The sequence below is a fragment of the Calcarisporiella thermophila genome (genome assembly GCF_041956535.1).
Source record: "Calcarisporiella thermophila strain CBS 279.70 unplaced genomic scaffold VTP21scaffold_4, whole genome shotgun sequence".
NCBI lineage: Eukaryota > Fungi > Calcarisporiellomycota > Calcarisporiellomycetes > Calcarisporiellales > Calcarisporiellaceae > Calcarisporiella > Calcarisporiella thermophila.
This window is the reverse complement of record NW_027192194.1, coordinates 253,299-278,319: the sequence shown is the minus strand read 5'-3', so window position 1 is coordinate 278,319 and position 25,021 is coordinate 253,299. Positions and strand designations below refer to the sequence as shown.

At 38.4% G+C, this 25,021-nt stretch overlaps 12 protein-coding genes across 12 annotated transcripts; 6 read left to right on the top strand and 6 right to left on the bottom strand.

Annotated features, from left to right (window-relative positions):
• Positions 1–100: 100 nt before the first annotated feature.
• Positions 101–1,537, bottom strand: VTP21DRAFT_8377 (uncharacterized protein; the record flags this gene model as incomplete). The annotated part of the gene is made up of 3 exons (XM_069399220.1): positions 101–1,096; positions 1,158–1,261; positions 1,321–1,537. 3 exons carry the CDS (start codon positions 1,535–1,537, stop codon positions 101–103), a joined length of 1,317 nt encoding a protein of 438 aa, XP_069254659.1.
• A 1,087-nt stretch (positions 1,538–2,624) lies between these two features.
• On the bottom strand, positions 2,625–4,542 carry VTP21DRAFT_8376 (uncharacterized protein; the record flags this gene model as incomplete). The annotated part of the gene is made up of 2 exons (XM_069399219.1): positions 2,625–4,271; positions 4,381–4,542. The coding sequence occupies 2 exons, from the start codon at positions 4,540–4,542 to the stop codon at positions 2,625–2,627; spliced, it is 1,809 nt and encodes a 602-aa protein (XP_069254658.1).
• Positions 4,543–5,037: 495 nt separating this feature from the next.
• On the bottom strand, positions 5,038–5,729 carry VTP21DRAFT_8375 (uncharacterized protein; the record flags this gene model as incomplete). The annotated part of the gene is made up of 2 exons (XM_069399218.1): positions 5,038–5,540; positions 5,603–5,729. The coding sequence occupies 2 exons, from the start codon at positions 5,727–5,729 to the stop codon at positions 5,038–5,040; spliced, it is 630 nt and encodes a 209-aa protein (XP_069254657.1).
• A 759-nt stretch (positions 5,730–6,488) lies between these two features.
• VTP21DRAFT_8374 (uncharacterized protein) lies at positions 6,489–13,096 on the bottom strand (the record flags this gene model as incomplete). The annotated part of the gene is made up of 17 exons (XM_069399217.1): positions 6,489–7,188; positions 7,268–7,887; positions 7,959–8,463; positions 8,526–8,672; positions 8,736–8,940; positions 9,007–9,218; positions 9,288–9,399; positions 9,463–9,987; positions 10,050–10,398; positions 10,458–10,700; positions 10,756–11,071; positions 11,139–11,586; positions 11,665–12,192; positions 12,259–12,433; positions 12,588–12,694; positions 12,757–12,808; positions 12,863–13,096. 17 exons carry the CDS (start codon positions 13,094–13,096, stop codon positions 6,489–6,491), a joined length of 5,478 nt encoding a protein of 1,825 aa, XP_069254656.1.
• A 178-nt stretch (positions 13,097–13,274) lies between these two features.
• On the top strand, positions 13,275–13,574 carry VTP21DRAFT_8373 (mitochondrial 54S ribosomal protein uL30m; the record flags this gene model as incomplete). The annotated part of the gene is made up of 1 exon (XM_069399216.1): positions 13,275–13,574. One exon carries the CDS (start codon positions 13,275–13,277, stop codon positions 13,572–13,574), a length of 300 nt encoding a protein of 99 aa, XP_069254655.1.
• A 464-nt stretch (positions 13,575–14,038) lies between these two features.
• VTP21DRAFT_8372 (uncharacterized protein) lies at positions 14,039–15,497 on the top strand (the record flags this gene model as incomplete). The annotated part of the gene is made up of 7 exons (XM_069399215.1): positions 14,039–14,310; positions 14,368–14,436; positions 14,501–14,818; positions 14,886–14,966; positions 15,029–15,087; positions 15,156–15,254; positions 15,322–15,497. 7 exons carry the CDS (start codon positions 14,039–14,041, stop codon positions 15,495–15,497), a joined length of 1,074 nt encoding a protein of 357 aa, XP_069254654.1.
• Positions 15,498–15,901: 404 nt separating this feature from the next.
• Positions 15,902–16,742, top strand: VTP21DRAFT_8371 (uncharacterized protein; the record flags this gene model as incomplete). The annotated part of the gene is made up of 3 exons (XM_069399214.1): positions 15,902–15,927; positions 15,983–16,234; positions 16,298–16,742. The coding sequence occupies 3 exons, from the start codon at positions 15,902–15,904 to the stop codon at positions 16,740–16,742; spliced, it is 723 nt and encodes a 240-aa protein (XP_069254653.1).
• A 124-nt stretch (positions 16,743–16,866) lies between these two features.
• Positions 16,867–18,130, bottom strand: VTP21DRAFT_8370 (uncharacterized protein; the record flags this gene model as incomplete). The annotated part of the gene is made up of 4 exons (XM_069399213.1): positions 16,867–17,415; positions 17,475–17,616; positions 17,675–17,823; positions 17,882–18,130. The coding sequence occupies 4 exons, from the start codon at positions 18,128–18,130 to the stop codon at positions 16,867–16,869; spliced, it is 1,089 nt and encodes a 362-aa protein (XP_069254652.1).
• An 88-nt stretch (positions 18,131–18,218) lies between these two features.
• VTP21DRAFT_8369 (uncharacterized protein) lies at positions 18,219–20,031 on the top strand (the record flags this gene model as incomplete). Its single annotated transcript, XM_069399211.1, has 9 exons — positions 18,219–18,367; positions 18,427–18,509; positions 18,569–18,712; positions 18,772–18,834; positions 18,909–18,998; positions 19,080–19,355; positions 19,450–19,560; positions 19,621–19,745; positions 19,819–20,031. 9 exons carry the CDS (start codon positions 18,219–18,221, stop codon positions 20,029–20,031), a joined length of 1,254 nt encoding a protein of 417 aa, XP_069254651.1.
• A 298-nt stretch (positions 20,032–20,329) lies between these two features.
• VTP21DRAFT_8368 (uncharacterized protein) lies at positions 20,330–21,188 on the top strand (the record flags this gene model as incomplete). The annotated part of the gene is made up of 4 exons (XM_069399210.1): positions 20,330–20,796; positions 20,861–20,915; positions 20,977–21,045; positions 21,111–21,188. 4 exons carry the CDS (start codon positions 20,330–20,332, stop codon positions 21,186–21,188), a joined length of 669 nt encoding a protein of 222 aa, XP_069254650.1.
• Positions 21,189–21,522: 334 nt separating this feature from the next.
• VTP21DRAFT_8367 (uncharacterized protein) lies at positions 21,523–23,237 on the bottom strand (the record flags this gene model as incomplete). The annotated part of the gene is made up of 6 exons (XM_069399209.1): positions 21,523–22,182; positions 22,260–22,471; positions 22,530–22,629; positions 22,699–22,770; positions 22,858–22,919; positions 22,988–23,237. 6 exons carry the CDS (start codon positions 23,235–23,237, stop codon positions 21,523–21,525), a joined length of 1,356 nt encoding a protein of 451 aa, XP_069254649.1.
• A 154-nt stretch (positions 23,238–23,391) lies between these two features.
• On the top strand, positions 23,392–24,493 carry VTP21DRAFT_8366 (uncharacterized protein; the record flags this gene model as incomplete). The annotated part of the gene is made up of 5 exons (XM_069399208.1): positions 23,392–23,500; positions 23,570–23,721; positions 23,806–23,898; positions 23,967–24,101; positions 24,164–24,493. 5 exons carry the CDS (start codon positions 23,392–23,394, stop codon positions 24,491–24,493), a joined length of 819 nt encoding a protein of 272 aa, XP_069254648.1.
• Positions 24,494–25,021: the final 528 nt, after the last annotated feature.

Here is a 25,021-nt window from a genome sequence, read left to right as displayed (position 1 = left end):
ACCATAATAAATATCTTGTCGTACCTTTTACTTTTATTATACCATAACGACAAGAAAACGAATTTTCTAGAGAGTGATGCTTAGGTTAGTCTCGGTACACTCAATTGCTCATTGCATCCTTGTTTTCACATATTTTGTTGAAATTGCACTCAAATTTGTCCCCAAGTATTTGCTTAAAATTATCGATTTTGCATACTCCCTTGCAGTTAGGAATCTCCACCCTTTGCTCATTTACATACGCCTGTATCACTTTTCCATCATTTGCACAGTTATACAATTCGAATATCAGATTAGCTGCGAAGGGACTGATGATAGATCCGCGAAACTTCCGCCTTTCACGGTCCTCTTTGGTCCAATTTGCGTCAAGTTCCCGCTCATCCTTGAAGAAGCCAAGTGCACTATACAGAAAGTTGACTGTTTCTGAATGTCCAAATTTGAATACACCTTTCTTTAATCCCGCTTCCATATCTTTAACCAGGCTAGTCGCTAGATCACATCCCACATATTCATTTAGTGGATTACCATATGAGTGCTTATAATAATCCTCTATATCCTCATAGTACTCCAACAACTTGAAATCGTCAAGGTTAAGAAGAGAGCACCATGTCTCCTTTCTCCTAAAGATTGCCCACTCGAATGCACATGCTTTATAAATGGTTTTGACGAGCTGAGTGTCCACTTTAATACTGAATAGGCCGCTGAGTCGTGATGCGATACCAGCCAACTGTTCAGATTCGAATTTGGCTTGCTCTCTCGCACCCTTCTTGTCATTTTTCACCTCATTCTGCCATTTTTGGCAGGCGTATTTTGGAGCCAGCTGTGTGTCTTGGCCTTTAGGCAAGGTTGGGATATATACTGGTTGGATATGTGAGCGGGTAAGTGTACCACGACCCTCGAAGAGACCAATAGCGAATGCGCTTCCCGACTGGCCGGAGCGCGATTCACTTGAGCTACGGAACTCGACGGTAGTTTCATCATACCGAAAAGTAGAAAGAAAGTGATCATAATGTTTCGCAAGACGCTTTCCGAGGAGATAGAGATCTCGTTCACCTTGTTTGTCGAGGATATCTTCTTTCTCAATAGGAAAAGGATTTTTCTGGTGTATTGTTAGTTTTGAGCAACAGCAGAAACTTTCAGTCAACTCGCGCAACACATACCCATATCTGAATCCAGCCATATTTGCCAGTCAGCTCTGATTTATTGAAGTGAGACGGAAGTGCGTCGAATTCCTTGATATCCTTCTTACCAGGATAGCGAGTCCCTATTCAAATAAAGAGTTATCGATCCAAAGCACAGTGTAGTTTTTATATACAAATGTACCATGACGCGAAATGACTTGCACCTGCTCCAACTTGCACTTCTTCAGAAACAACATTCCTGGTCTAGGGTTCGCACTCTCCCACGGATACGGTGATTTTGTCGAGAGTCTAAAATTGAATTCAGCAGGCGATTTATCATTATGCTGATGACGATAATCTTCATTGGTTACGGCTATAACTCCTGAGAGTAGGAGCAGGAAGGAGACAAAGAAGTACATAGGGAGAAGAGTAGGGAAGGAGAGGAAGGAGATTCACAGATAGGGAGCTATTGCAAAAGTAACCTTTAATGAATACACTAGGAAGCATGTTGACAAGTAAAGTTTCCCATTGGATCATTAATGAACTTTATTTTTTCTTCCACGCACAACAGAAGTTTATTATGTCACCGCTATTATTGTAGTGTTTTCAAAGGAATAAATTAATATGACCTTCAGCGGCTATACTTCATCTATTTTCAATCTCACGCACTGTTCGACTCTCATCCCTTCTTTTCCGTTCCATCCAAATCTTATCAGACATCCCGAGCATCCCCTTAAAACAACTGGCATGGTCGCGCGAGTAGTTGCATCTCCCAACGTACATCCAGGTAGGCTAATCTGTCCCCATATACTTTCGCCTTGTTCGATCAAGACATTGCAATCTCCTGCTACTGCAGTCGGCTCCATGCGGTAGGCAAACCAAGTCTTGGGATCTTGGAGAGTAAGCATAGGTTGTTGTAAGCATTGAGGAAGTGAGCAGTCACACAAAGATGCAATGTATGATTGAGAGGCGACATTATATAGCGAAACTTCAAATTGTGGCTAATTAGCGTAGAAAATATTTCAGTAAATTAGTGGGACGAGGACAGGGCTAGAACATACGCGGAACGAACTAATTTCCATAGTCGGAGCTGACTCGATTTTCAAGAGGAAAGCTAATATAATATTCATCCCATTTAGAACTGATAACAACCACATTGTGAATGCAAGACCCGATTGGAAAGAGAGGAGCAGAGTAATGAGTCTAGCATTTTGGGAATAAAAGACGGTGGCAAACTATTAAAAATACAAATATGGACCTGAAACAGGTAACAATTTGGCCTCTAATATTATTATTTTGACCTCTGAATGACGATTGACAGTTTTGAACATAAATCTTAAAAAAGAAATATAACAAATATAGTATCATAAATAAATATACTCTGTTTAGGAAAAAAAAAAGAGATATTCGCTGGTAAAAAAGTCCTGTTAAAGCAATATCTAATGGCTAGATTATACAAGATAATATAATAATACAGTAGAAGGGGTTTGAAAGTGTTCATAAACTTTACGGCACATATACACGCGAATATCCCTCCACTTCCCGACGGCAAGTGGGACAAGATTTATATTTCCTCCTTGCCATCCTCTCCCTACACTCATCACATAAAGCTAAACAAAAACATGGCCGCAAAAGAATGCATCGCTCCGCGCTCTGACACACTACACAACGCCAGTCTGTATCATCTTTCTCATTGCTATTTTTTCCATTTTCTTGACTTTCGTCACTGTTTGTTAGAGGAGCATCCGTAGAAAGCAAGCGATTAAAACGCCTACGTGTTAAGGTTCCAAATGTAAGATAGTGCGTTAGAAAGAACAGCGGGAGAGGCAGCAGTACAGGAATATCTCTGTCTCGGTCGAACTGCACCATGTCTTCCATTAGCCCCGCAGCCTCACTCGACATTAATATTGCGTTATTTTCTAACTCCGTTCCTTCACAATTACTATTGCAGCCAGCTTCCTCGCGCTCCTCCTCCTCCTCTCCTTCTACCTCTTCTTCACTGTCTGAAATAGAAGGGGACGGCGGGAAATATTCCTCGGAATCCTCCATCTCTGTCTCGCTCAAATCTCCACCCAAAAATCGCATATACAACTCTTCTCCATCTTCGTCCACGCTTTTGTTCTCCGCTGTCAATGGCATATCCACATACCTCTCCATTTCTCCGCTTCGTCGTCTCCTTCTGGCTCTGTACCACAACCACTCCATGGAGCGCATAAAAGCCTTCATACAGTTGAACAAGAACATCTTGATAGTCACATACCGCGCTCTTTTTCTCATTTGCATCCGCTGTCTTCCAGTTGGCACTCTATCTGGGACCAACGTCGCAAAGGGCCCCTTGCCACTCCTGCCTGTATGACGACCTGTTTCGGCTCTAGATACAGGCATTACCACCGCAGTCAGCTCATTCGAATATGTCCCTGAGCCACTTTCTACGCATGCGTTCCCAAGCCGAAACACTGCAAGTCCATAGTCTTCATGCCAGCGAGGTAAGCTTCGACGATCGAAGAGAGGATGTGGACACCCGGCACCCCCCACAATTAATAAGGTGACTAGGCGCACCAATGTAAAAATAGCTATCACAGTCAGAACGAGCAGCTCAAGTATTCGAATAGTAAATGGAATGAGCGGGTAATCTTCTGCACGAGACATCGCAAAAAGAAAGTGCAGAAGGCCAATAGCACCAAATATCGACGATGGTATTAAGCGATAGCGGTCAAGAGCAGGGTTAATAAACTTCATGATATGAAAGGTCAAGAGCTGAGAGAGGTGGAGGATGGCAACCACGATGCCGTGGTTTATCTGGCTGTGTTCGCGATTACTGGAGGAGGCTGTAAAGTAGAGAGTAATGGCCCACTCGAGTAGTGTCATGGATTGTGGTTCAGACCGATCACGATTCTCGATACAATCTGAAAATACATCCACAATGCAAGAGAGAGAAATAGCTTTAAACGCCGACCAAAGTGTATCCGCCTCGGATTTACCAGTGCGTGCCAAAGGTAATGAGTAATGGTTTGAGAAATGATATAAAAGCGTAACCGTAGTGATATAGAGATAAAGAATTGTAGGAAAACGTAGAAGGAGCTTGGTACGGAGAGTCGAAGAAATTGGCCGGCGCAGAATTACCGTGTGAAGAATACCATGGACAAAAATCGACTAAATGACAAAATAAAAATCATAACAAGAGTGAGATCTATGTGCTTCTCTTCTCACTTAACGTTTGTATTAATATTGGTTTTCTTTTGCTTTTTCGCTCTAATCTTACCGTGAATATGACAAGAATAAAATACCGTGAGACGAAGAAGTGGAAAACCGAAGGGGTGTATAATCTCTTTGATAAGGTCAGATCGGCGCCATCGTCGCTCCGTGAAAGGGATGTATATGGTAACAAATGATGCAAAAGAGTGGAAAATGCCTTTTTGAACATTTCAATGCATTTATATTTTAAGCTGATTAATGAGATGTAAAATGCCAGATATACAATCCTATAAAATTTCAGACAATTTTTACTTGAATTTGTGGATAAAATTCTGGATTAGACTACAGCACAGGTGTGAAATTTTTAATTCAGTGTGGTATTGATGGGAATTTACATTTTACTAGGATCCATTACGCATTTAATAAAATACATATATCATAAAATACTCCTACTTACTAATATTACTGTAATGTTTACTCTTTCCAGCTCAGTAGCGATTTGTCTTCTATACATATATATATTCAAGTTTTTAGCTAGTCAATATTTTTATTTAACCAAAATATTGCCATAGTAAAGATCATCAACATTTAGTAACAGTATTTTTACATACTATGCGAATTAAATAGAGATATATAGGGATATTATATTCAAAACAATTAACACTAGTTGGTAAGTGTAAAATTAAATTCTATTTATATATATACAGCCTCGGTCTGTTCACTTTCAAGTCGTCCCAATATCCATTATGTCTTGAAGCCTTTCGTCCAGTCCTCTTTCTTGCCAGTATATTGGGCATTGTGCTATCAAACTTTCATAATATCGTTGCAGTATATCACCTGTACAGCTGAGTTCCCATTGAATCATCTCCACAAAATCCAATTCCAATCGATTTAACTCTAGCAATTCGATCCCTCCTACTCTGGCATAGTGTTTATTGGTACAGTATGAATCGCAAACCATTTTAGATCCTACAGTTGCAGCAGTTATAAGAAAACGGTGCACGGTGAGAGAGGATATAGCAAAGACTGGATTGGAGATGCAGACACGGTCGATGTAGACAATGATAAGAAGTAGACAAGCATTTTCCAAGGCGGTATATTCGACGATTCGACGAAGATAGTCATATATGGATATAGAAGGAGGCTCGCTTGAATGAAAATGAGTGAGCGTGGAAGCAGAAAAAGGGATCAAATCATTGTGTGTAGTCAGTCTACCAAGCATATCTGCTAAAAAAAGTTCAATAAGTTAGATTTGGTGCTAATAGAGAGTTAAACATATTCTATGCTACCCATCATATGTATTAGATAAGATATGTCACATTCATGGAAGTACTTGGGAACCATGATAGAAATGGTAGTGGTGTATAGTACGGGCGCCATTAGAGATGTCTCGTCAACTTCTCGATTATTCTCCATTAGCCGCTAATTTTAATGAAAAAATAACTCGCTACGAAGAAATTACAAAACTGCATGCAACTCTAAGGTTTTCGGGAGAGATCTTAGCACCCATTTAACACCAGTGTCGTTGTCAATCGTGGTATAGATTTAGATATTAGCAAGTCATGAAATCTAATGCTAACAAGGCACCTATTCCATCGAAATATAATTTAAAGTTCTCCGTGTTTCAAAATAGAATGCAAATGCAATAGCCACAACAAGGTTGCTGCCAGACTTCGAAATAGCAAAAAAAGAAACAATTGTTGCCTTTCTTATAGGGGATTTAACAACATGATAGAGTACCAATCCATGCAACACCAGTTTTCGGATGAATGATAAATGAAAAAGATATGCCCAAGCATAGTGTTCAAAGCATTTTTTCGCATTCCTTAAAAAAGTAATTCATCCATATTTTTTTGGACGTATTTACTTAGAGGCCCAGTAGCGGAGCAATTAAGCATGAACCGAGAGCATACGTTGGCGTTTTGCAAGAGGAAACGAGGGTTTGGTGCTTAAGGAAAATAGTTTTGTTAAAAAACTTCAAACTATATTCAAACATTTCTTAATTTACTTGAATACAGGTGGCAATTTTACTAGATATCACAAAGACGATAAGGAAACGAGTACAAGAAAAAAGGGGGACAGAAATCATTAAAAAAAATATTATAGTAGCTAAGCACAATAACACTAATAAAAACAAATAGCACAAATAAAATAAATACAATAACACATATAAGCCTATCCTTGCGAAATCTGCTCTATTATCTCTCGTAAATGCTCTATTTCTTCTTTTTTCTTCAAAATACGCATTCTTTCAAAGTAAATACCACAATCTAAACTCTCGCACGACATTTGTGATCCACCTCTCGCACCAATAAATGCTGGTTCGCCTGAACATCTCGAGCATAATTCGACTAGTCGACTGTAGCGCTCTTCTACTAATTGGATTCGTCGCTCAAGCTGATAAATTGCCTCAGACTTGTTAGGTCCTGTGCAATATGCGCACAGTTGATCAGCTACGTCAACAAGTGCGGCACAGCTAAGGCAGCGACTGCCAGTAAGATACTGATCTAATGTCCGGGCAATTGCGCTATTCTTGATACTATTTCTCGCCAGAACAGAATTGGGTGCTCGGATAGTCCGCGGCATTTCCTCGAACCAGCTCGCTATATCCACCCCAATTAAACTGAACACGCGGTCCAAACTGGGAATAATCTGCTTCGTAATATAATAGTGCCCATTAAGCCGAAGGTTTCTTTTGTTTGCGATAAATTCCTCTGGTGAAACAACTTGGTCGATGAGTCGAGCGCCTACCCCCCCATAAACAACCACATAAGGCACTCGTTCTGCATATTCGGGCACGGCATTTGGATCTGTAGCTAAACGCCGGTTACTAACGACAGCTCCAGGAGGGAGAAATGCGCCGTTATGCTTATCACTAAAATTATCTCCGAATTAGGAAATAGATAATAGAAGCAAACAAAACCAGAATGGCATATTATAGAGAACCCAAGTACCTGTAAGTCCCCAACCGCACCTCCTTCGCGAATATAAAATCTTGTAATGAGACACGCCCCTGTAAAATCTTAGTCCACTGACGCGTTAAATATTGCTTTATTTCCGTCAAATTCTTTCTTCGAAACAGCATTTTCAGGCATTTTTCCATCATCTTCTGGACGGCAGGCACAGTATCTCTCCTAATGGTTTCGGTACCCTTTGCTTCGTATTCGGCCACATCCGTCGGTTTCTCATATTTAAATCCGACATACCGCTTCTTAGTTTGAAGGATGCATGGATGGTACACTTTCTCGAATTTGAGCTTAACTGGATGCGGGTTCATACGTGTGATCGTGTCAGCAATCTCATGTCCAATGGCAAAGGCCCGTTCGAGTGAGGCACCTGGCAAGTGAACAAACATACTATCTGTGTCGCCATAGACGACATTTGCTCCCCACTTACTAGTTGTATTGATGACGTCTATTGCGCGTTCCAACGTTTGGCGTCCTGTTTGAACTATGCTATCGGCGATCTCAACAGCAGGCATTCGCCCTGAATAGCTCGCTGCTGTGTAGCCGTAAATCACGTTAGCAATCAGTTTTAATCCGAGTTGACTGCCATTTAAATATCGAAAGAGAGTCTAAGGATATTCAAAGCAAGTAATGAATTAAAATTGCTCGATTGACTGGGTGTTAATAGTGAAAGGGATACCTTATTTTCCGTTTCATTTTTCATTACTTGCTTGAGCATGAACCGTGTCTCTAGTACTTCTGTCAGCATTCGTCCGAGCAGTCCTTTTCTCACCTCTGCTTTTAAGAACATCATCCCGTTGGGCGATATGGTTATATATTGCCTCATATCCGATAAAAATCCCACTGGCAATTCGAGATCTGATACTCCGAACTTGTTGCTGCCACCTGGAGCAACTATCTTGCCCAAAAAGGTAGAATAACAGTAGTTATATGCAATCATAATAGAGGGATACAATGACTGGAAGTCGAGAACAAGCACTGGGCTTGTGTATAGGTCAGACTGCGGCTCCATAACCAGTGGGAGACATTCAGCTGCGCGCTGCTCTCCTACTTGCTTCCGAGTTGGAGAAATAAATATGAAATTCTCTGGCTTTGCTATACGGATCATCAGTGATTCGACCTTGAACTGGGAACCACGAGTAAGAACTGAGTAGAAATCGATTCCAATAACTCGAGCAAATTCGCTATGATCATAGAAATAATTAACTAACACAATCTCAAGGTTAATTCAAAAAACTGTACTCACCAAGTATGGTGTATAATTTCTGATTCTTCAAGAAGTGCTAAGTCTTTTTCGACCCTCTCAAGATAATATTTGATTACTCGAGACTTTAATACTGGTGGACCCATTTTATACCAACGTGTCAGAACCTGATGGCTGAACCAAGGCAAACTATCGCAAACAGACCATTTTTCAGCTTTCGTTCTTTTTTGACTATTGATAATATTAAATTACCGCTGGTGCAAAAAGTGAAATACTATATTCTCAAAGGTGTAGCTTTGTAAACTGATCTCATGTCGTAGCAACCTCCAGATATTAAGCATGTGGCGTCCTGTAATATGAATTGCTGAACCTTTCTTGTAACCCCAGGATTCATCCTTGTGTATTGTAGTATTCGGAAAAGTAGCGATTCGTGATAAATCCTCGAGCAAATTCATATCTACAAGTGAAGATATCTAGAATCAATATTTTTGACTCTATTCAATAAAGATGTATAGATAGAAACCAAAAGCTGCTTTTCCTCTTTCCACAAGATATCCCCAAGACGTTTTGTGTATTTCATAGCCGGCTAACATGTCCGGATCAAACAAGCGAACACGTTCTACTATCTGTTCAATTAGTGCTCGTTCATCATCTACTAGATAAACTTCATATCCAAGAAGACCAAGTTTTGCTGGATCAATCTGGTCCTTTATCGCAATGAAACCCGTTCGATACCTTAGAATCATATCATATTATTAAATAATACGTTAAAAGTGACCAATTTGATAGTATTTAATTATATACCCAACACAATTTCCATTTGAGAAATTATTCCATCTCTCTGACTTGAAACAGAATGTGGCAACAGCTATAGAGTCTTGCTTCGGATCCGGTAATAGCCCTCCACGTGTATTCACTATTGAGAAAATGGAATATTGCCATCAACATTTTTGCCAAGTAAAATTGATGATAAAATTACCATGAAGCTCAAGGCTCATTATGTCCACATATTGCTGTTCATGCTCCATTTCGGAAGACTTGTTCATGGTGCGATTAAAGCCAAAGGTATTTGCTTGTGTAGGAGCCTCAATTTGTGACACCCATTGCGCAGACTTTTCGTTGTATATATCCTGTTTCTTTCTGTAATTCTCTTCTTCCAGCCATTTATCGATTTCTTTTTTTGTAGGGGGTAAAGCGGTGATTGTCCAAGCTTTTATCCTTGACGTCCCGGCGATGCTACTACTATTCATTAGAGCTCGCGTTTTGAATCCAGAATCAAACTCGTCTAGCGATCGAGTATTTTCTGATTTGATCCTTCCTTGTTGCTGCTTGCGTTTAGGCGCATCCTGTTCGCTGCTGTAGTACGGTTCTTTGTAAATTACGCACGGAATCTCGAAATCAATTAGCGTGTTAAAGAGCTCTCGGGCAGAAGGAGGTGGAGGAAGTATATAAAATGAAAAATGCGTTGAAATAGGAATGGGTGAAGGTGGTTTATCGAATATCACTGTAGAATAGCAAGGTAAATAGGAATATATCGCTCTTTAAAAAATACTTATTATTGCTTACAATTCGGAACGGCTTGCTCAGTATTTTCTAGATCTGATGTTTCGCCTTGATCACCAAAGCCACGCTTAAAGCTATTATTATTTACTCGAGATATAGATGAGGGCGACCATATTTCTGGAGGACTGTGAAAGAATGAGTGGGACTTTTCGGGAGAAGTGTTGAGTGGTGACCACATCGCTGTAAGTTTGTGAGTAAATTTAGCGTCAGTTTCGTTATCAGACATATTCTTTGAGCTTCGTGAATAGAGCGAAGATGGTGAAAATTGTGGTTGAGAGGATTTCAAACTTGTTGACGACTCTGTGGTTTCCAAAACTTGCGAGGTTGTCGAATTCATGTCTTCAGGTTCCCTCTAAACCAAAATACACCTATGAAAGATCATTACTTTTTAATAATTAGTATAGATATTACCTTCCTATATGGGGGGGGCGTCCCGCTTAAGCGTAGTAGCATCTCTTGCTTTGGTAATGACGCAGATCTGTCAATTGGCCTCTTTTGCATAGAAGCTTCTAGAGACAAAGCATTTGAATTCATTTCATCATCTGTTACTATTTGCCTAAGCCATCTCCCTTCATCTCTTGCTTCATTATCAACATGGGATTTATATCGAGGATTAGAAGAGATCTCTGATCGGCTCAATGAACGTGATATAGTCTAACAAAAATATCAATTAGATAAAAAATTCTTAAAAAATATTTCCACGAATCACCTGGTTTGATTGGGGAGGCTTCTTATCAACTCCTTTTTTCATTCCACTTCTCTCTCGATCTTTGTGCATGACTATCGCACTTTCGGTTCGTATCTTTATATCTACCGGATTGGGTTCAAATTCTATCAGAGGGATGTTGTTTTCTTCTGGGTCTGACGAAAGTACACAGTCCATCGAACCATCATATTGTGGAATCCGACGTCGGGATGAGTGGAGAGGGGCAGAAGTAGTGCGTTGTGAATATGTTGTTAATTCATTTCTCACACTCTTAATTTCCGAACGAGCCTTGGAGCTCTGCTCGTCATCGATGAAATCTCTAAAATAAAATAGTTAATTAAATTAGAAAATGTGGGATAGTATCTCCTATTGAATCAATCCAATACTCAATATCTGCCAGCTGCTCCCATATATCTGGCTCAAATTCATCGTAAAAAGAGCTCTTGCCGCTACTAATGAATATATCTTCTTCCTCTAAGTCATGTTGCAGTATCGTTTCTCGAACACTCAATTCATATTGATTGTTGATTTTCTGAGTTATGAGAGTCCTTAAAATTTCATCATCCTCGTCCTGCATTGCTGCCTCTTCTGCGTTTCCAAGTTCGATAAAATCTTCCTCAAAATCGCTTTCCGCTTTTTCAAAAAATGAACCATTTTGACTTTCTTGGATTCGCTCTTCATTCACCTTCACCTCTTCCCATGTCCGAAATCTATTGTATCTACTTGGACTCTCAGCCAAAATATAGGTTTTGACGCTAGGTGGAGTGTTAGACAATTGCAACTTGCTGCGTTTTGGTGTCCTTGGCTCATCCATGTCTAGGCAGCTTTGTTTCCCTACATTTCGTGATCGGAGAGGTAGGTTTTTTGACTTTACTATTGAATGAACGCCTTGCTCACATAACACGTTTATACTTTCATACGTAGTCATGATCTGGTCTGAATAGTCGTCTGGTTGTAAATATTGTGACAGAATATCTTTAATATCTCGGTTGCTTGACGGCTCAGATGAAATTGGTTCGCTATTTCTAGGGTGTTGATGTGAAGTCCTATTACTAGCGTCTTCACGGATAATTCTCTCAACCATCTCTCTTAAGTTAATTTCTTGTTGCCATGGTTCTGGTGTGAACCGAGTCTCGTGGCCTGAGAATGACGAGATAACCGAATTAATTCCTTTTTTTCTTCGGCGCTCCATTTCACTATCCCAAATTGATCTAAGGGAGTGTACGAGCTTCGTTTGAAGAGAGGGAGCCGAGAAGATATCTGTGTGTATAAGGCGCTCTGCTACCCAGTCGCGATTGATAATATCCCAAATAGTGCAGTCTGCTTCGAGTTCGCAGTGGCTCTGGCGCTTTATATTATATTCGGGAGGCCATATGTGGTAATCAGGAATTGTATTGGTGCTCCAGATATACTCAGAATTAACAGTTTCTGGTCGAACCTCTGAAAAAATTACATATTAATAGAGAGATAAGTTCATTTTATGATAAAATCAATAGCTAATTGTACCTGGAAATGGAGGTCGAAATAAAACCCCATTCAAATGGATATAATTCATTCCAAACAGGTTATAATCCGCGAGAAATTGTAATAAAAAAGGAACATGGGACTCATGCGGTTGCAACGATATACCCATAACTGCGCCGCTGAGCAAAAGATCAGCAATTTTGGATACCATATGAGGCTGGATGGTAAAAACAAATGGGTCATTGAGTTAAGAAAAATAATAAATATTAGTTAATCAAGAAAATAAGGCTCAAAATAAAAAAAGGATATCAATAGATCTTAAGGAAGTATTTAAATCCTATGTGATATCCATAAAATGGAGTGCCTTTTACTAGTACAATAGCTGCGATGAATTGCGGGTGCTTAGTAGGCTGCAGTTTGAGCGCAAGAGCAGTAGCATGATTAATACTATTTCCGAGTTGATAAATGTACTGCTGAGCTATAATAGTTACATATATGAGAATGTCTTGCCAATATTCAAAAATGAGCAGACGCTATTACCTTTTTCTGGCTCGAGAGGTCCTTTATATGGCACATAAAAGTATGGAAATGCCTAAAAAATAATAAATCAATTGATTTCAGAGATGAATCTAAATAAAAAAATTACCTGGTGCACATGCAAGCAGCATTTTTGTCCATATTCTGTAGAACCGAATATGCGTAAGATGGGGACCTGTTTTAACCCTTGGGTCGCGAAAGGACACACGGAACGGTCAAGTACATTTGGTTGAGCCATGTAAAAATCAATGTTGACGATCCGTATTTTGAACAGCGATTTTCTTCCGTTAATATTAATATCATTGTTGCCATGTATTATATCTTCTTCGTGCTTCCTTTTCATTGTAGATTGCTTAAATATAAGTGATAGTGTTTGAGTTGGAGCGTGAAAAAAAAAAAATCGCGTAACAATTTTGAATATCCTAATTTGTTAAATGAAAAACTGCGCCGCTATTTTTGTTTACTCCTCATATATCTGCCTTCGTCAAACATCTTGCGAATTTCCAAAATATAAATTAACAATGGTTCTCATCAATCAGATTCGTGCTCTTGCAACTTCAACAACACCCAGCAAAAACCATCTCTACAAAATAACATTAATACGATCGCCAATCGGTCTCCCCGAAAAAACTCGCAATGTTACCAGAGCTCTTGGATTTTACCGACTCAAACAAACTGTTTATAAACCTCAAACTCCTACTTATGCGGGTATGATTCTGAAGATTAAGGAGCTAGTACGAGTGGAAAATGTAGATCAAATTGGAAATGATAAGAAGCGACCGGACCGGGGGTATGTTGTGGTTGGGCGAGTGAATAATTAAGATGTTTTATTTTGGTTGGAACAATTTGTAATTTTGTCTTTTTTGCTTTCATTGTTGAATATTTAATTTGCTTTGACATATCTGTGTCCTATTCAAGACGATGCCATTGAGTAGAGTAGATGCAGCATATAGAACTTATACTATCCTTTACCATTCTAAACATACATTCAATTGTATCCATCCTAAAATTTCGTTTCCGGCAACAATTAAAAGCTTCATAAATTCGTCGTGACAACTTGTTTTTGCAATTACATGACTTAAATACTAGATATTGTAAAATAGGGGATTTTTTCTGGCAGCAGTTAGATAAAAAGCGAAGAGTAAATCTATATAAATTCTCATAGTTAATGTATCAAACTGTATCTGGTTGTGAAAAAGTATCACGAAAAAAGCGGTCACAACATATATAATTTTTCAATAGCCGTTAAATATTGTATAGCCTCATTAACTGATGGAAGTTTATCATGGCAGACACAGATAAACAACTTCGAGAACACTGCTATGTAGAAAATACAACCTCCGATCTATATGAGAATATTGATCTCACCGATCATGAATATGTTAGACTCTTTGACGAAATCAAAAGTGAGACAAAGAAGGATAAAAGGCAGCGGTCAGCTCAACAGCGTCGTGAGCAGTTTGGTGAAATTCTTAGACAACTGCAAGCAGATTATGAGCGTGACTATGCCAGGCATATCAAACTAACTCATCGGCGAAAGAAAGAGGATGAATTGTGGTTGAGTATTGAAAAGTTTATATATTTTTGCCTCTTCTAATAATAATCTTCAAATAGTTACTCTAATCCCAGATCAGCTTTAAACCTATGGTTAACTTGGCCATTACCAGAGAATTTAGGAGGACCGTAAGTGTTGAGTTTTTTTTATTAATAACTTTCGGTGAATAATCTTTATACCATGTATTATTAGAAAATCTCGACCGAGCTACATTGATGAATGTGAATTCTTTAAAGAACCTGAAGATTTTCCCAATAAGCGATCACGAATTGAGCAGGATATCTGGCCCTCCACTGCTCTTAGCTCTATGCCACAAAGTTCAGACAGTAGTGCGATGGACGATGATTTTGGTAAAGAGCTCGATATCATAATTGAACGTACAGTAAGATCACAAGGAAAATCACTCTTACAAGAGCATAAAGAGCTCATTAAGAATCGTATGATAAAAATGATGGGGGATATTTTAAATGAGACAGCAGTATACAATGCACATATAGAAAGGCACTTGGGGTGAGTCTGATTTACTATCGCTCCTATTATAATCATTGTAGCAGATTGATATTTTTATAATCACAAGGGCTAAACATTACTATCGAACTAAGCATGTCGACTGGAAAACGGTGTTGAATGCTGCCGAGAACATCGGGATACCTTTTAAGTATGACCACTTGTGTGCAATTTTCTTTGGATTTACATTTAATAAATGTATTTATCAATTAGCGTTGTATCTGCTGCTCGATGCTTATCGACAAAATCACTTGAAGAGGATGAGTTAAATGGTAAAACCGAGTATAAATAACTAATAACCATATACATTAATGCCTACGCTTACTTTGTTTGAATTAAGCCCTTCCTGTTAATAGATCTAAGGTCGCATCTGACTTGAAACGGATTGAAGCCTATGTTGAAAAGGATAATTCCGAAGACCTAACTTCAATTTTAAGAGGTGAGCTTATAGAAATTAGGTAAAATTTCGAATGTGTAGAACAGCTCCCAAAGCTTTTTTCATCTAGATCTTAACAAGAAATGCGGAGAAAGTTCGAAACACTATCATATCCCAATACTGAAAAGCGTTCGCGAACAAAAGCAAATGGAGCTCATGTATCCATACCCACGATGTCCACAGTGCCATAAACGATTTCATAATCATTTATTCCTGATGAAACACCTACGAAAAGCCCACAGTTAATATATGAGCAAGTTTGAAAAAAAAAAAAGATAGGCTGAGGTTGGCTTCTGTGTATTTAAGTTGTAAATATATTTCCATAACTATTTCCACATGAATTACAAATTTTTAATTTATTCAATAATCATAATATCTCGAGATCAATTTATTATGTCAGACTACTAATAACTAGCACTAGTGGTAACTCTCCATTAATCTTTTGTAATTATAATTGAATATTTAAAATTAAAAGATAATCGAGCAAATTAAATATTTATTTTGCTCGATTACATATTATCTAATTTTTTTTATAGTCTAGTTTTTCATATATTTGTTCTCTAGGAAATTGGTTGCCAATTTTGCTATCATTTATATCAAGTTTATTGACAAATATTTTTCATTTTTAAAAGACAAAAGAATAAATCATTATGCCTCTAAAAATTATTGGAGTGGGGTAAATGTTTTTATTAGCCTTAACCCCCAGAGTGGATCTAAATGTTATATTATAGATTTGGTGGAACGGGAACCTCAACTCTCGATCAAGCTCTAACTAGCCTCGGATATAAAGTATTGCATACCACTAAGGTGCAAGAGCGACCATGGCTTGACGCGTGGCAAGGAAAACGCGTAGACTGGGAAAAGCTTTTAGATGGAAGTGATGCAATAGTGGATTGGATTGGGGTGGCATTTTATCGCGAGCTACTAGATCAATATCCTGATGCGAAGGTAATATTAACTGTGAGCGATTCTCCTTCTCAATGGTAAATTTACCTTTTCCATTTATATAAAATTATATTTTATTAAAAGTGTTATATTTACACTAGGTACAATAATTCGCGGTGTCTTCAACGATCCTCCCCTAGCTCTTGGCCATTTTATTCTTCATATACTGCGAATAAACTGTGGGACACATTGGTGGTTCAGGGTCTATTTCACGGTCAATTAGATGACCCCAAATATGCTTATGGCATATATTTAGAGCATATCGAGGAAGTTAAGCGCTGCATTCCCCAGGATCGCCTCTTAATTTATAATATAAAAGAGGGCTGGGAGCAACTTTGTCAATTTCTAGAGCAACCTATTCCTTCTAAAAGTTTTCCAACCGATTCTACTACTGTTGAAGTGGAGAAAGATCTAGCGATTATTCGTAAAAAACACGCATTGGGAAAGATGCAGCACATAACCCTTTTTGCGACAATCACATTTATAGCTATGTTGACCTTAAAGCGAGGAGGCTTGAAGCAGTTTATACCATTTCCGAGAAAATGACTCATCTCGAAGTAATCTTTATATTGTGATGTTATTTTAAACATCTAATTATTTATATGTTATAAAAGTATGTTACAAAACGATTCATTGAAAAATGTCCATAAGACATCTATACATTAGCTATTCACATTGATAACCGTCGAGATGCTGAAGATACATCAGTTTCTTCTCTAAGAGATATCGAGATGGTTGACGCAGACGCAGATGGATTTGAGGCGGCTGCTAATGATGGTGTTGACTGTCCAGATGTTGCTTTTCTTCCCTTCAAACCTGGGAAACCCAGAGAAGAAGAATTTTTTTTCCTCCATGCACTTGCCATTCCGTTATTCCAGCTTTCGCCACTCCGTCTATTTTGTACCCTATTGCGTTGAGCATGCCCAAGCAGATGGCCTATTAGATGATTGTAAGTCTCAGAATCCATGGCAGCCTGTTCACGCTGATCAAGCCAGTATGTTAGAGCGCCAGATATTCTGCGTGTCCAGTCAAGAAGCTCAGCACGAAGTGCGTTAAGTTCGGAGGGAGATTTCTTAGTAAGTTCATCTGCAGGAATAGCGCAAAGTTGTTTGGCGATATCAATGTCAACATCTTTGTAAATTTCGGGAGGAGGAGATTCTTTTCTTTTGGTAGATGAATTAGTTTTTAATTGAGTTGGGCTATTAACTGGCTTATTGTCCTACAATAAAATAAAAGTAAAAATACGACGCATAATTATAAATAAGAATATGGCCTTACCGTATAACAATTAACATCAACTCCTAGAGCTTCTAAATATGCTTTCTGTATATGAGATTGGCGCCATCTGAATTGCCCTTTTGTTTTAGAGAACGGATTATAGAACACCCTATCGGTTGAGTATTTTTTCCACATTTTCATACTACAATAACAATATGAGCTTTTGAAGATCAAGCAAATCAACGGTATGAGTTTATTACCTTGATTCCAAATATAACATCCGGTCGCGTGAGCCGGAGGGCAGGTGAGAAAAGTCATCCAGAGGCAACATGTCCATCGGATAGAATGCATTTAATGTTTCGGTAAATTCTGTAGCTAACTCGCGCGCATCAAGTTGGAAATTAAGTTGCTAGCATATATAATACAGGTTACAACAAATTCGGTTTATAATAGGTAGATTTAATCACTTTTAAGATTGAAGGCCTTGTGTCCTGAGTAATAGTATCGGTGGACACCTGCTCAGGTGTCGAATCAAAGTTTGTCTCTTGTGCTGTTGCAACAAAATCGGTGAAATCGTCAAAATCATCTCCACCTGCAGTTCCATTGTTAAAATCGTCAAAGTCGCCGAAATCATCCCCTCCTTCCAATCCCTTTTCTAAAGTAGTTTCTCCCCATTCTTCCTCTGCAGACATTTCGGCTGAATGAATCGATTCCATTTCAAAGACGATTGTGACTAAGTTGCTCAGATTATAAAAAATTGGGATTCACCGTCACTTATCCATTGATATTTTTATTTCGATATTAATGATACCATTACGGTCAACAACTCGCGCATTCGCACGCGCAACGTGGCGGGTATCATATCACCAGAACTCATATCCTCTTCGTGGAGTTTCTACAGTTAATCCTCATCGAATAGGCGGAATTTTTGAGCCATTTCTCGAGCAGAATGCGTTAGTCTATATTTTAAAAGCAATTTAATCACTAAATTAATAAATGGGTTATGCAATAGGCGGAATAAGGGAAATACTATCGAAGAACAAGCTAAGGATAATGAAGGGGCTACTGTTAATGTAAAGAAATTGTTTTTGAAGGGTATGTCTTTGGTACGTTATTATGGTAATTGTATAGCTCAATTTTGGAGTTTTCTGCAGATGTACTAGCCTCAGACGACAAATTGAAAGCTCGGACTCAGCATAAGCTTACATCTTTATCTGTTGACGAACAAAAGAGAATTATAGAACTAGTGTTGGAACGACTAAAGGATGGTACTGTTCCAGAAGATCATATACTTAGAAGTAAGTTTGCTTGTATTCCTTAACAGCCATCAGTTATCCAATTCATATGACCTTTCCAGTGGCGAAATCAAAGCCAACCGAACTTACTACACTAGCCCAAACGATCGTTACAGAACCATATGGTATTTTAATTTATTGCCCTTTAGTGGATATATTGATTACTCTTTGTTTACAAAAATTTTCAATAATTTATCAGGTGCGCCGGTTGCGCTAGAGCTCTTTCGTATAGCAATGGCAGGAGGAGATGATACAGCAGCATTTGGATATGGCACTATGCTCTATAGAGGTTTTTATATATGGTCATTTTTCTCACAGTTTGATAAATCACATATTAATACCTTATTTCATATATCATTTAATGCAAAAGGTCGCCCAGGGATTGTTAAAGATGAAGCGAAAGGTGTTGAAATATTAACTAATCTCGCAAGAAAGGGTCATCCTCATGCTCAACTCAATTTGGCATCAATATATATGCGTGAGGCTAAACAAAGTAAACAAGCTTTAGAATTGTATGAGCTAGCTGGACGTGGAGGTGCCAACTCGGCTTGGGCAGAGCTTGGACGAATATATAGATATGGTAAGGGTGAAATTGAAAAGAGCCATGAGAAGGCTCTTCATTATTTCCAACGAGGCCACGATGCTGGTATGTCACAATTTCAAGTGATTAAATTTCTTTGGGATTTTTCTGATAGCAAAGTGTGTAAAGTATTAATATTGTTTATTAAAAATTTACAAAGGAAATGCCCAGTGTACGTTCATGCTTGGTGTATATTATGGCTCCAATGAATATTTTCCGAACCCTGATAGTCAAAAAGCGTTCTCTTACTTTGAGAAAGCTGCAATGAAAGGTAAAATGTTCTTACCGAAAGAAATAGGATGACACGAATTCTTAGAATTATTATATTAAGGTCTTGCTGAGGCTCAATACAATGTCGGTTTTCGCTATTTTACCGGAGATGGTGTTCAGCAGGACTATAAAATGGCAGTAGAATATTGGAAAATGGCTTCTGCGCAGGGCTTCCAACTTGCTCAGGTTAGAGCCCAGCATATGCGTGTTAACGATATCCCTTTATTTTAACTTATTGTATATTTCCTGTATATTTTAGATTAACTTGGGGAATATGTATCTTGAAGGACGAGGTATTTCCCGCGATCTTATTCAAGCACGCCGTTTGTTTGAAGCGGCTATTACGCGTGGTGGGCCGATCGGTAAAGGTGCATTGAAGTCCCTCAAAGTGCTGGAGACACTTGAAAAGGAAAATAATAACACCAAGGATAATGGTGATAGCAAAGGAGGAAGTTATTGTAGAATCATGTAATAAATACTATATTTAATAAACACTTTATAGCTTGGAAAATTAGCAAATACAGAGCCATTGTAGCTTAACTGAAGCTTATTAAATCCCTCTATTTCGTCTAATTTTTGTGAACATCCTTCCAATATCTTAATAGGCTTTTTATTCTCATAACTCTCTTTAATTTCGGTATTTGTAATGAACTTGTCAATCAATACGCAGTCATCACCAAAATTTAGGCCCATAAATATCGTATGATTGCGGCAACTATTTAGAGATTTTTATTTTATTTTAGAGAGTTTGGAGGAATAACTAATCAAGAATGCTCAGACGTGCTACGTTTCAACTTGCAGTGCCAATGCGCACCCTTGCCACAACTTCTACTACATCCTCGCCTCCCGCCTCAGATGCATCTCTACCCGATTCTAACTCAAAATCCGAAGTACCTCTAAATCTCACTCCTTCACAACGTGCACTTTTATCACAAATGTTGCGTGTCGATCAGGCTGGTGAAGTTGGCGCAAATTATATATATCAAGGGCAAATCTTTGTTCTTGGGCGTGATAAAAAGCTTAAACCTATACTAGAGCACATGTGGGAGCAAGAAAAGAATCATTTGAGAGTTTTTGACGAATTAATTGGGAAATATCGAGCTAGGCCGTCAGCATTAAGACCATTGTGGGAAGCAGCTGGATTTGTTTTAGGAGCAGGAACGGCATTATTAGGGAAAGAAGCAGCAATGGCTTGTACAGAGGCCGTAGAGACAGTTATAGGAGGACATTATAATGAGTATATTTCAAAATATATTTTCAAATCAATTAATATAAAATAACGAACCTTCTTACCTTTATAGCCAATTGAGAGAGTTATTGAAGATTGACCATCCAGATATCGCTGAACTTCGTAAGGTAGATCATATAAAATAGTGCCTGTTGTAATTCAGACTTACTGTCCATTTTTTCGATATAGATTATTGCAAAGTTTCGCGATGAAGAGCTTGAGCACCTAGATACAGCTGTTGACCATGATGCACAAAAAGTACACTCTTCTTGGCTATCCTTGTTAATTCATTGTCAAAATATATAACTACTTTTACATGCTAGGCACCTCTCCATACACTTCTATCTGGAGTCATCAGCCAGGGATGCAAAGCTGCGATTTGGGTCGCTGAGAGAGTTTGAATTTTATTATATATCGAAAGAAGTAATAGAAAGACTATACTTTTCTAACTCTGTGCTTTATTTTAGCGTGAAAAAATTCTAAATACATCTTCTACGCACTGTACATTAATGGGGGGGGGGGGTAACAAAAACATAAAATTTAACAAACACTAAAGCACAGCTGCTTAAAATAAGAAAACATAATACTCAGTTGATTTAGCACTAAAAAAAATGAGAAAATAAAAATGACTGCTGGTAGATAGGAAAAAGGGAGGAGCAAGGGTTTTTACAATTAAAATATAGAGCAAGGAATAATTAAAGAGAATATTTAACATGATATTCTTAACATAGGTAGTTATTGCATATTAGCAAGGTCCTGTTTATCTATTTCATTAATATCTTGACTTGTCTCTCGTTGAAACGAGTAATTGAACTCTTGATTGCGGAGTAATTCCGAGTCGTCACCAATATGAATGTGAGAGATACTACTGACAGGTTCGTCCTCATCTTGCTCTTTGCTTTCTGATTCCATTCCTAACGAGCAATTAGATTGATTGCTCTGTTTTGGTGATCTCTGCGTAACTGCCTCGATTGCTGAGTCTTTCGGATGAGATGATGGTAATGCCGGCTGACTTTGTTCTTCCTTATCTACCGAAAATTGCTGTAAGGATGGGCCGGTTGATATGCGACTTTTTTGTGCCTGGAATAAATCGAATTCATCCGATCTTGTTTCAAGTGGTTCCTGATCGCATTTTCTTTTTGATTCAACACGAGGACTCCTTTGAGTTGCATCAGTTGAAAGATTTCGCTGGTGCTGATGATGGAAATGTATATCACTAGAGCTCTCTTCTAAATCTACCAAACCCCCAATTGGGTTTCGGTATTTGTGTTGTGCTTGTGATGATTCAGCCGGAGGATTGGAGAGTATTGGAACTGGAGGAAGAACGCTAAAGATTTGATGGTATTCATCTGAGGTTTGATAAGTGTTAAAGGGGTTGAATCCGGTGGTAATCATCTAATTGTAAGAGGATGGAATATTAAAAAATTTCAAAATCGAGAGCGGTGTTATATGACAATACGGAGTATATATACCATTTCTAACTGTTGATCTGCCAAACCTTTGTTGGCGATCCGCTCGTATATATCGACCTCTCCCCGGATTATTGCAGCAGTCTTCGAGAGAATCATGTCGAAGTTTTTTTGTTCAATACTTAGTACCTGGAAATAATGATCATGTTTAAACTGCTCTAATTCGTCAACTTGCTGAGTGAGCTCTTGTAAGGCACGGCGAAACTGTACAAGATCTATCGGAATCAAATCCATTATAATCCGAGCAAAATAAATAAGTGAGCAATATTATACCTCGCTGTTTCTTTCTCCCACTCTTGAAATTTTTAGCTTCCGTTTTTTTAATTTTTTCGCTCATTTCTCGCATTGTCTTATCATAGTTATTTTGGTTTTGCTACATTTCAAAAAAAAAAAAACTTGTCTTAGCGTCCCAAGCGTTTCTGAATTTTTCAGTGTTGTATACCTTCACTTCTGTCTTATAGATTTCGAATCTCTCAGTTAAAGGTGTCTCGAAATATTGGTTAAAAGCATCGCTCTACAAAACATTTAGAACATTAATTAGTCTCCAGGCTATAAAAAATAGTTTTTTATCATCTTATCACAGCTCCGGTTTAACATTTACCAGAATTTGATAGTGATTGGAAATCAAGAAGTGAAATCCTGCGGCCGCATGAAGACCTGAGCCTATCGATATCAAAAATAATTTTTAATTCATCATTTTGGGTAGAATTATATGAATGCTCTTATTTTACCGTAGTCTAATGCACCCTTATTTCTAGCCATATTCTCTAGTGCATTACCAAAATCTGCAGCGGTCTGGGCGAGCATTGTCATCTGAGTGCGATAAGCTCTAGCAGAGCGGAGTAATTCAGCATAAGCATCTTGAGTAGCACAGAGATCTTGCCTAGTAAGCACTATAGGAAGATCTAAAGGAAGCTCGCTAGTAGCGTAGGAAGTTGCCGAAGAAGTAGGTCGAGCAAATGAAGTTTCGTAATTTGACATCAGTCGAAATTCAGGCAAAGGTACCTTTATATTAGACGCGAATGAGTTTGAGAATAAAGAAAGCGTGACTTTAAAGAGGTTAGGTTACCATTAATTTCATATATATGTATTTTTTTTTTTCTTTTGAAATCTTTTGAAATTTGCACTCTTTACCATGAACGAAACACAAAGTACCGCCAACAAGCGGCGATATCCTTCTGGAGATGAAGATTCAATTTGCAAACGAACAAGATCGGCAAAATATAGTAATTCGTCTGATACGCGTAAATTTTTCAAGCTGGTTATTGTCATCCATTGAATTGACTATATTTATCAAATGCTGTCTTTTCTAGAAGAAAGCGAAGGAAGTCCTGAAAATGTAACCCCACAGGAACAGAGCGATATTATTAATAAACCATTTGTTTGCAAATGGTGCACAAAACGATTTTCACAGATGGCCCAGCTCCGCGTCCATGAGAGAAGTCATACTGGATACCGTCCATATGTGAGTCTTATTCTAGGATTTCTCAGTTTCTCTTTTTTAAGATTGCGTAATTTGTTATTAATGTATTTTTTTAATTTACTCTAGGTCTGTACATATGAAGGATGTAAGAAAGCCTTCAGCCAACTGGGGAACCTTCGTACACATGAGAGAAAACACACCGGGGAAAGACCATTTAAGGTTTGCGAACATTCTAATATATTCGTTAACCTATTATACCTCTATATCACATATTCTTCTCTGTCTAGTGCGATGAATGTGGTAAATCCTTCACACAGCTTGGCAATCTTCGTGCTCACCAGAATACTCATCGCGAAGTACCGCCATTCACATGTCCATTCCCAGGTTGCCAAAAAGGATTTAGTCAGCTTGGGAATTTGAGGGTAAAGACTATCAATAACTGCATTTATTCAATATCCCTCAATTTTCCAAAATCTCTCCATAGACGCACCAGTCGAAAATGCACCCTGAAAGCCTGGGACAACATACCTCTCCAAAATGGCGAGGCCAAGTAAAAAAGCTTGAATATGTAAATGAACCTGCTGCCACGCAAACCCAGCAGGGAAACATGACCACCACTAAATCTCCCATCAACAATACGGCCATATTCACCAGCTCGCATTCCTCGCTCCCATTACCCACGCTCCCGCCAATTGCAATAGCATCTAGAAACGGCCACGGGGAGACGCACTCTCATAGTCAGAGAAATAACATGGAAACAACTACTGCACTTCGTGAAGTGCGCTCTCTACTGTCTAAGCGCCATGGAGCATAATCTTTTGGAGCTGTCGGAAGATTTTTTTATTTTATATTTTGCTTTCTCTTTTGCCTCCTTTTGATAATTTTAACTGTTTTCTTATTTCTTTTTCAATGTAGATAAATCTCTTTTGTTATTGTCCTCTTTATATATGTGTAAGAATATATCACCTCGATCCCTTTTTGCTTTTTTTTATCTTGAGTAACAAATAATTTCCTATTAACATCAATATATGTTATCTTTAATGAATGAAATGGCTAGGGTGTGACTGTTCCTATCGTCGATAAAAATTTTCTTCAATTTCCGATACATTATTCTCTCCTCTACAAACAACAAGGGATCAATAAAACAGCGAGGAAAAAGTTTTAGAAAGTGTGTGTGCTGGAACATAGTCTACAGTTATTCTTCGTGACTTTTGTCATTGGAGAATATTTATGTCGTTGTGGGGAAATTGTAATTAAGGAGGTAGTTGAGAGATCTTAATTCTGTGTGAGTAAATTAGAAATGGGGAACATACAATTTCTTTTCCACCACACTATATCCGGA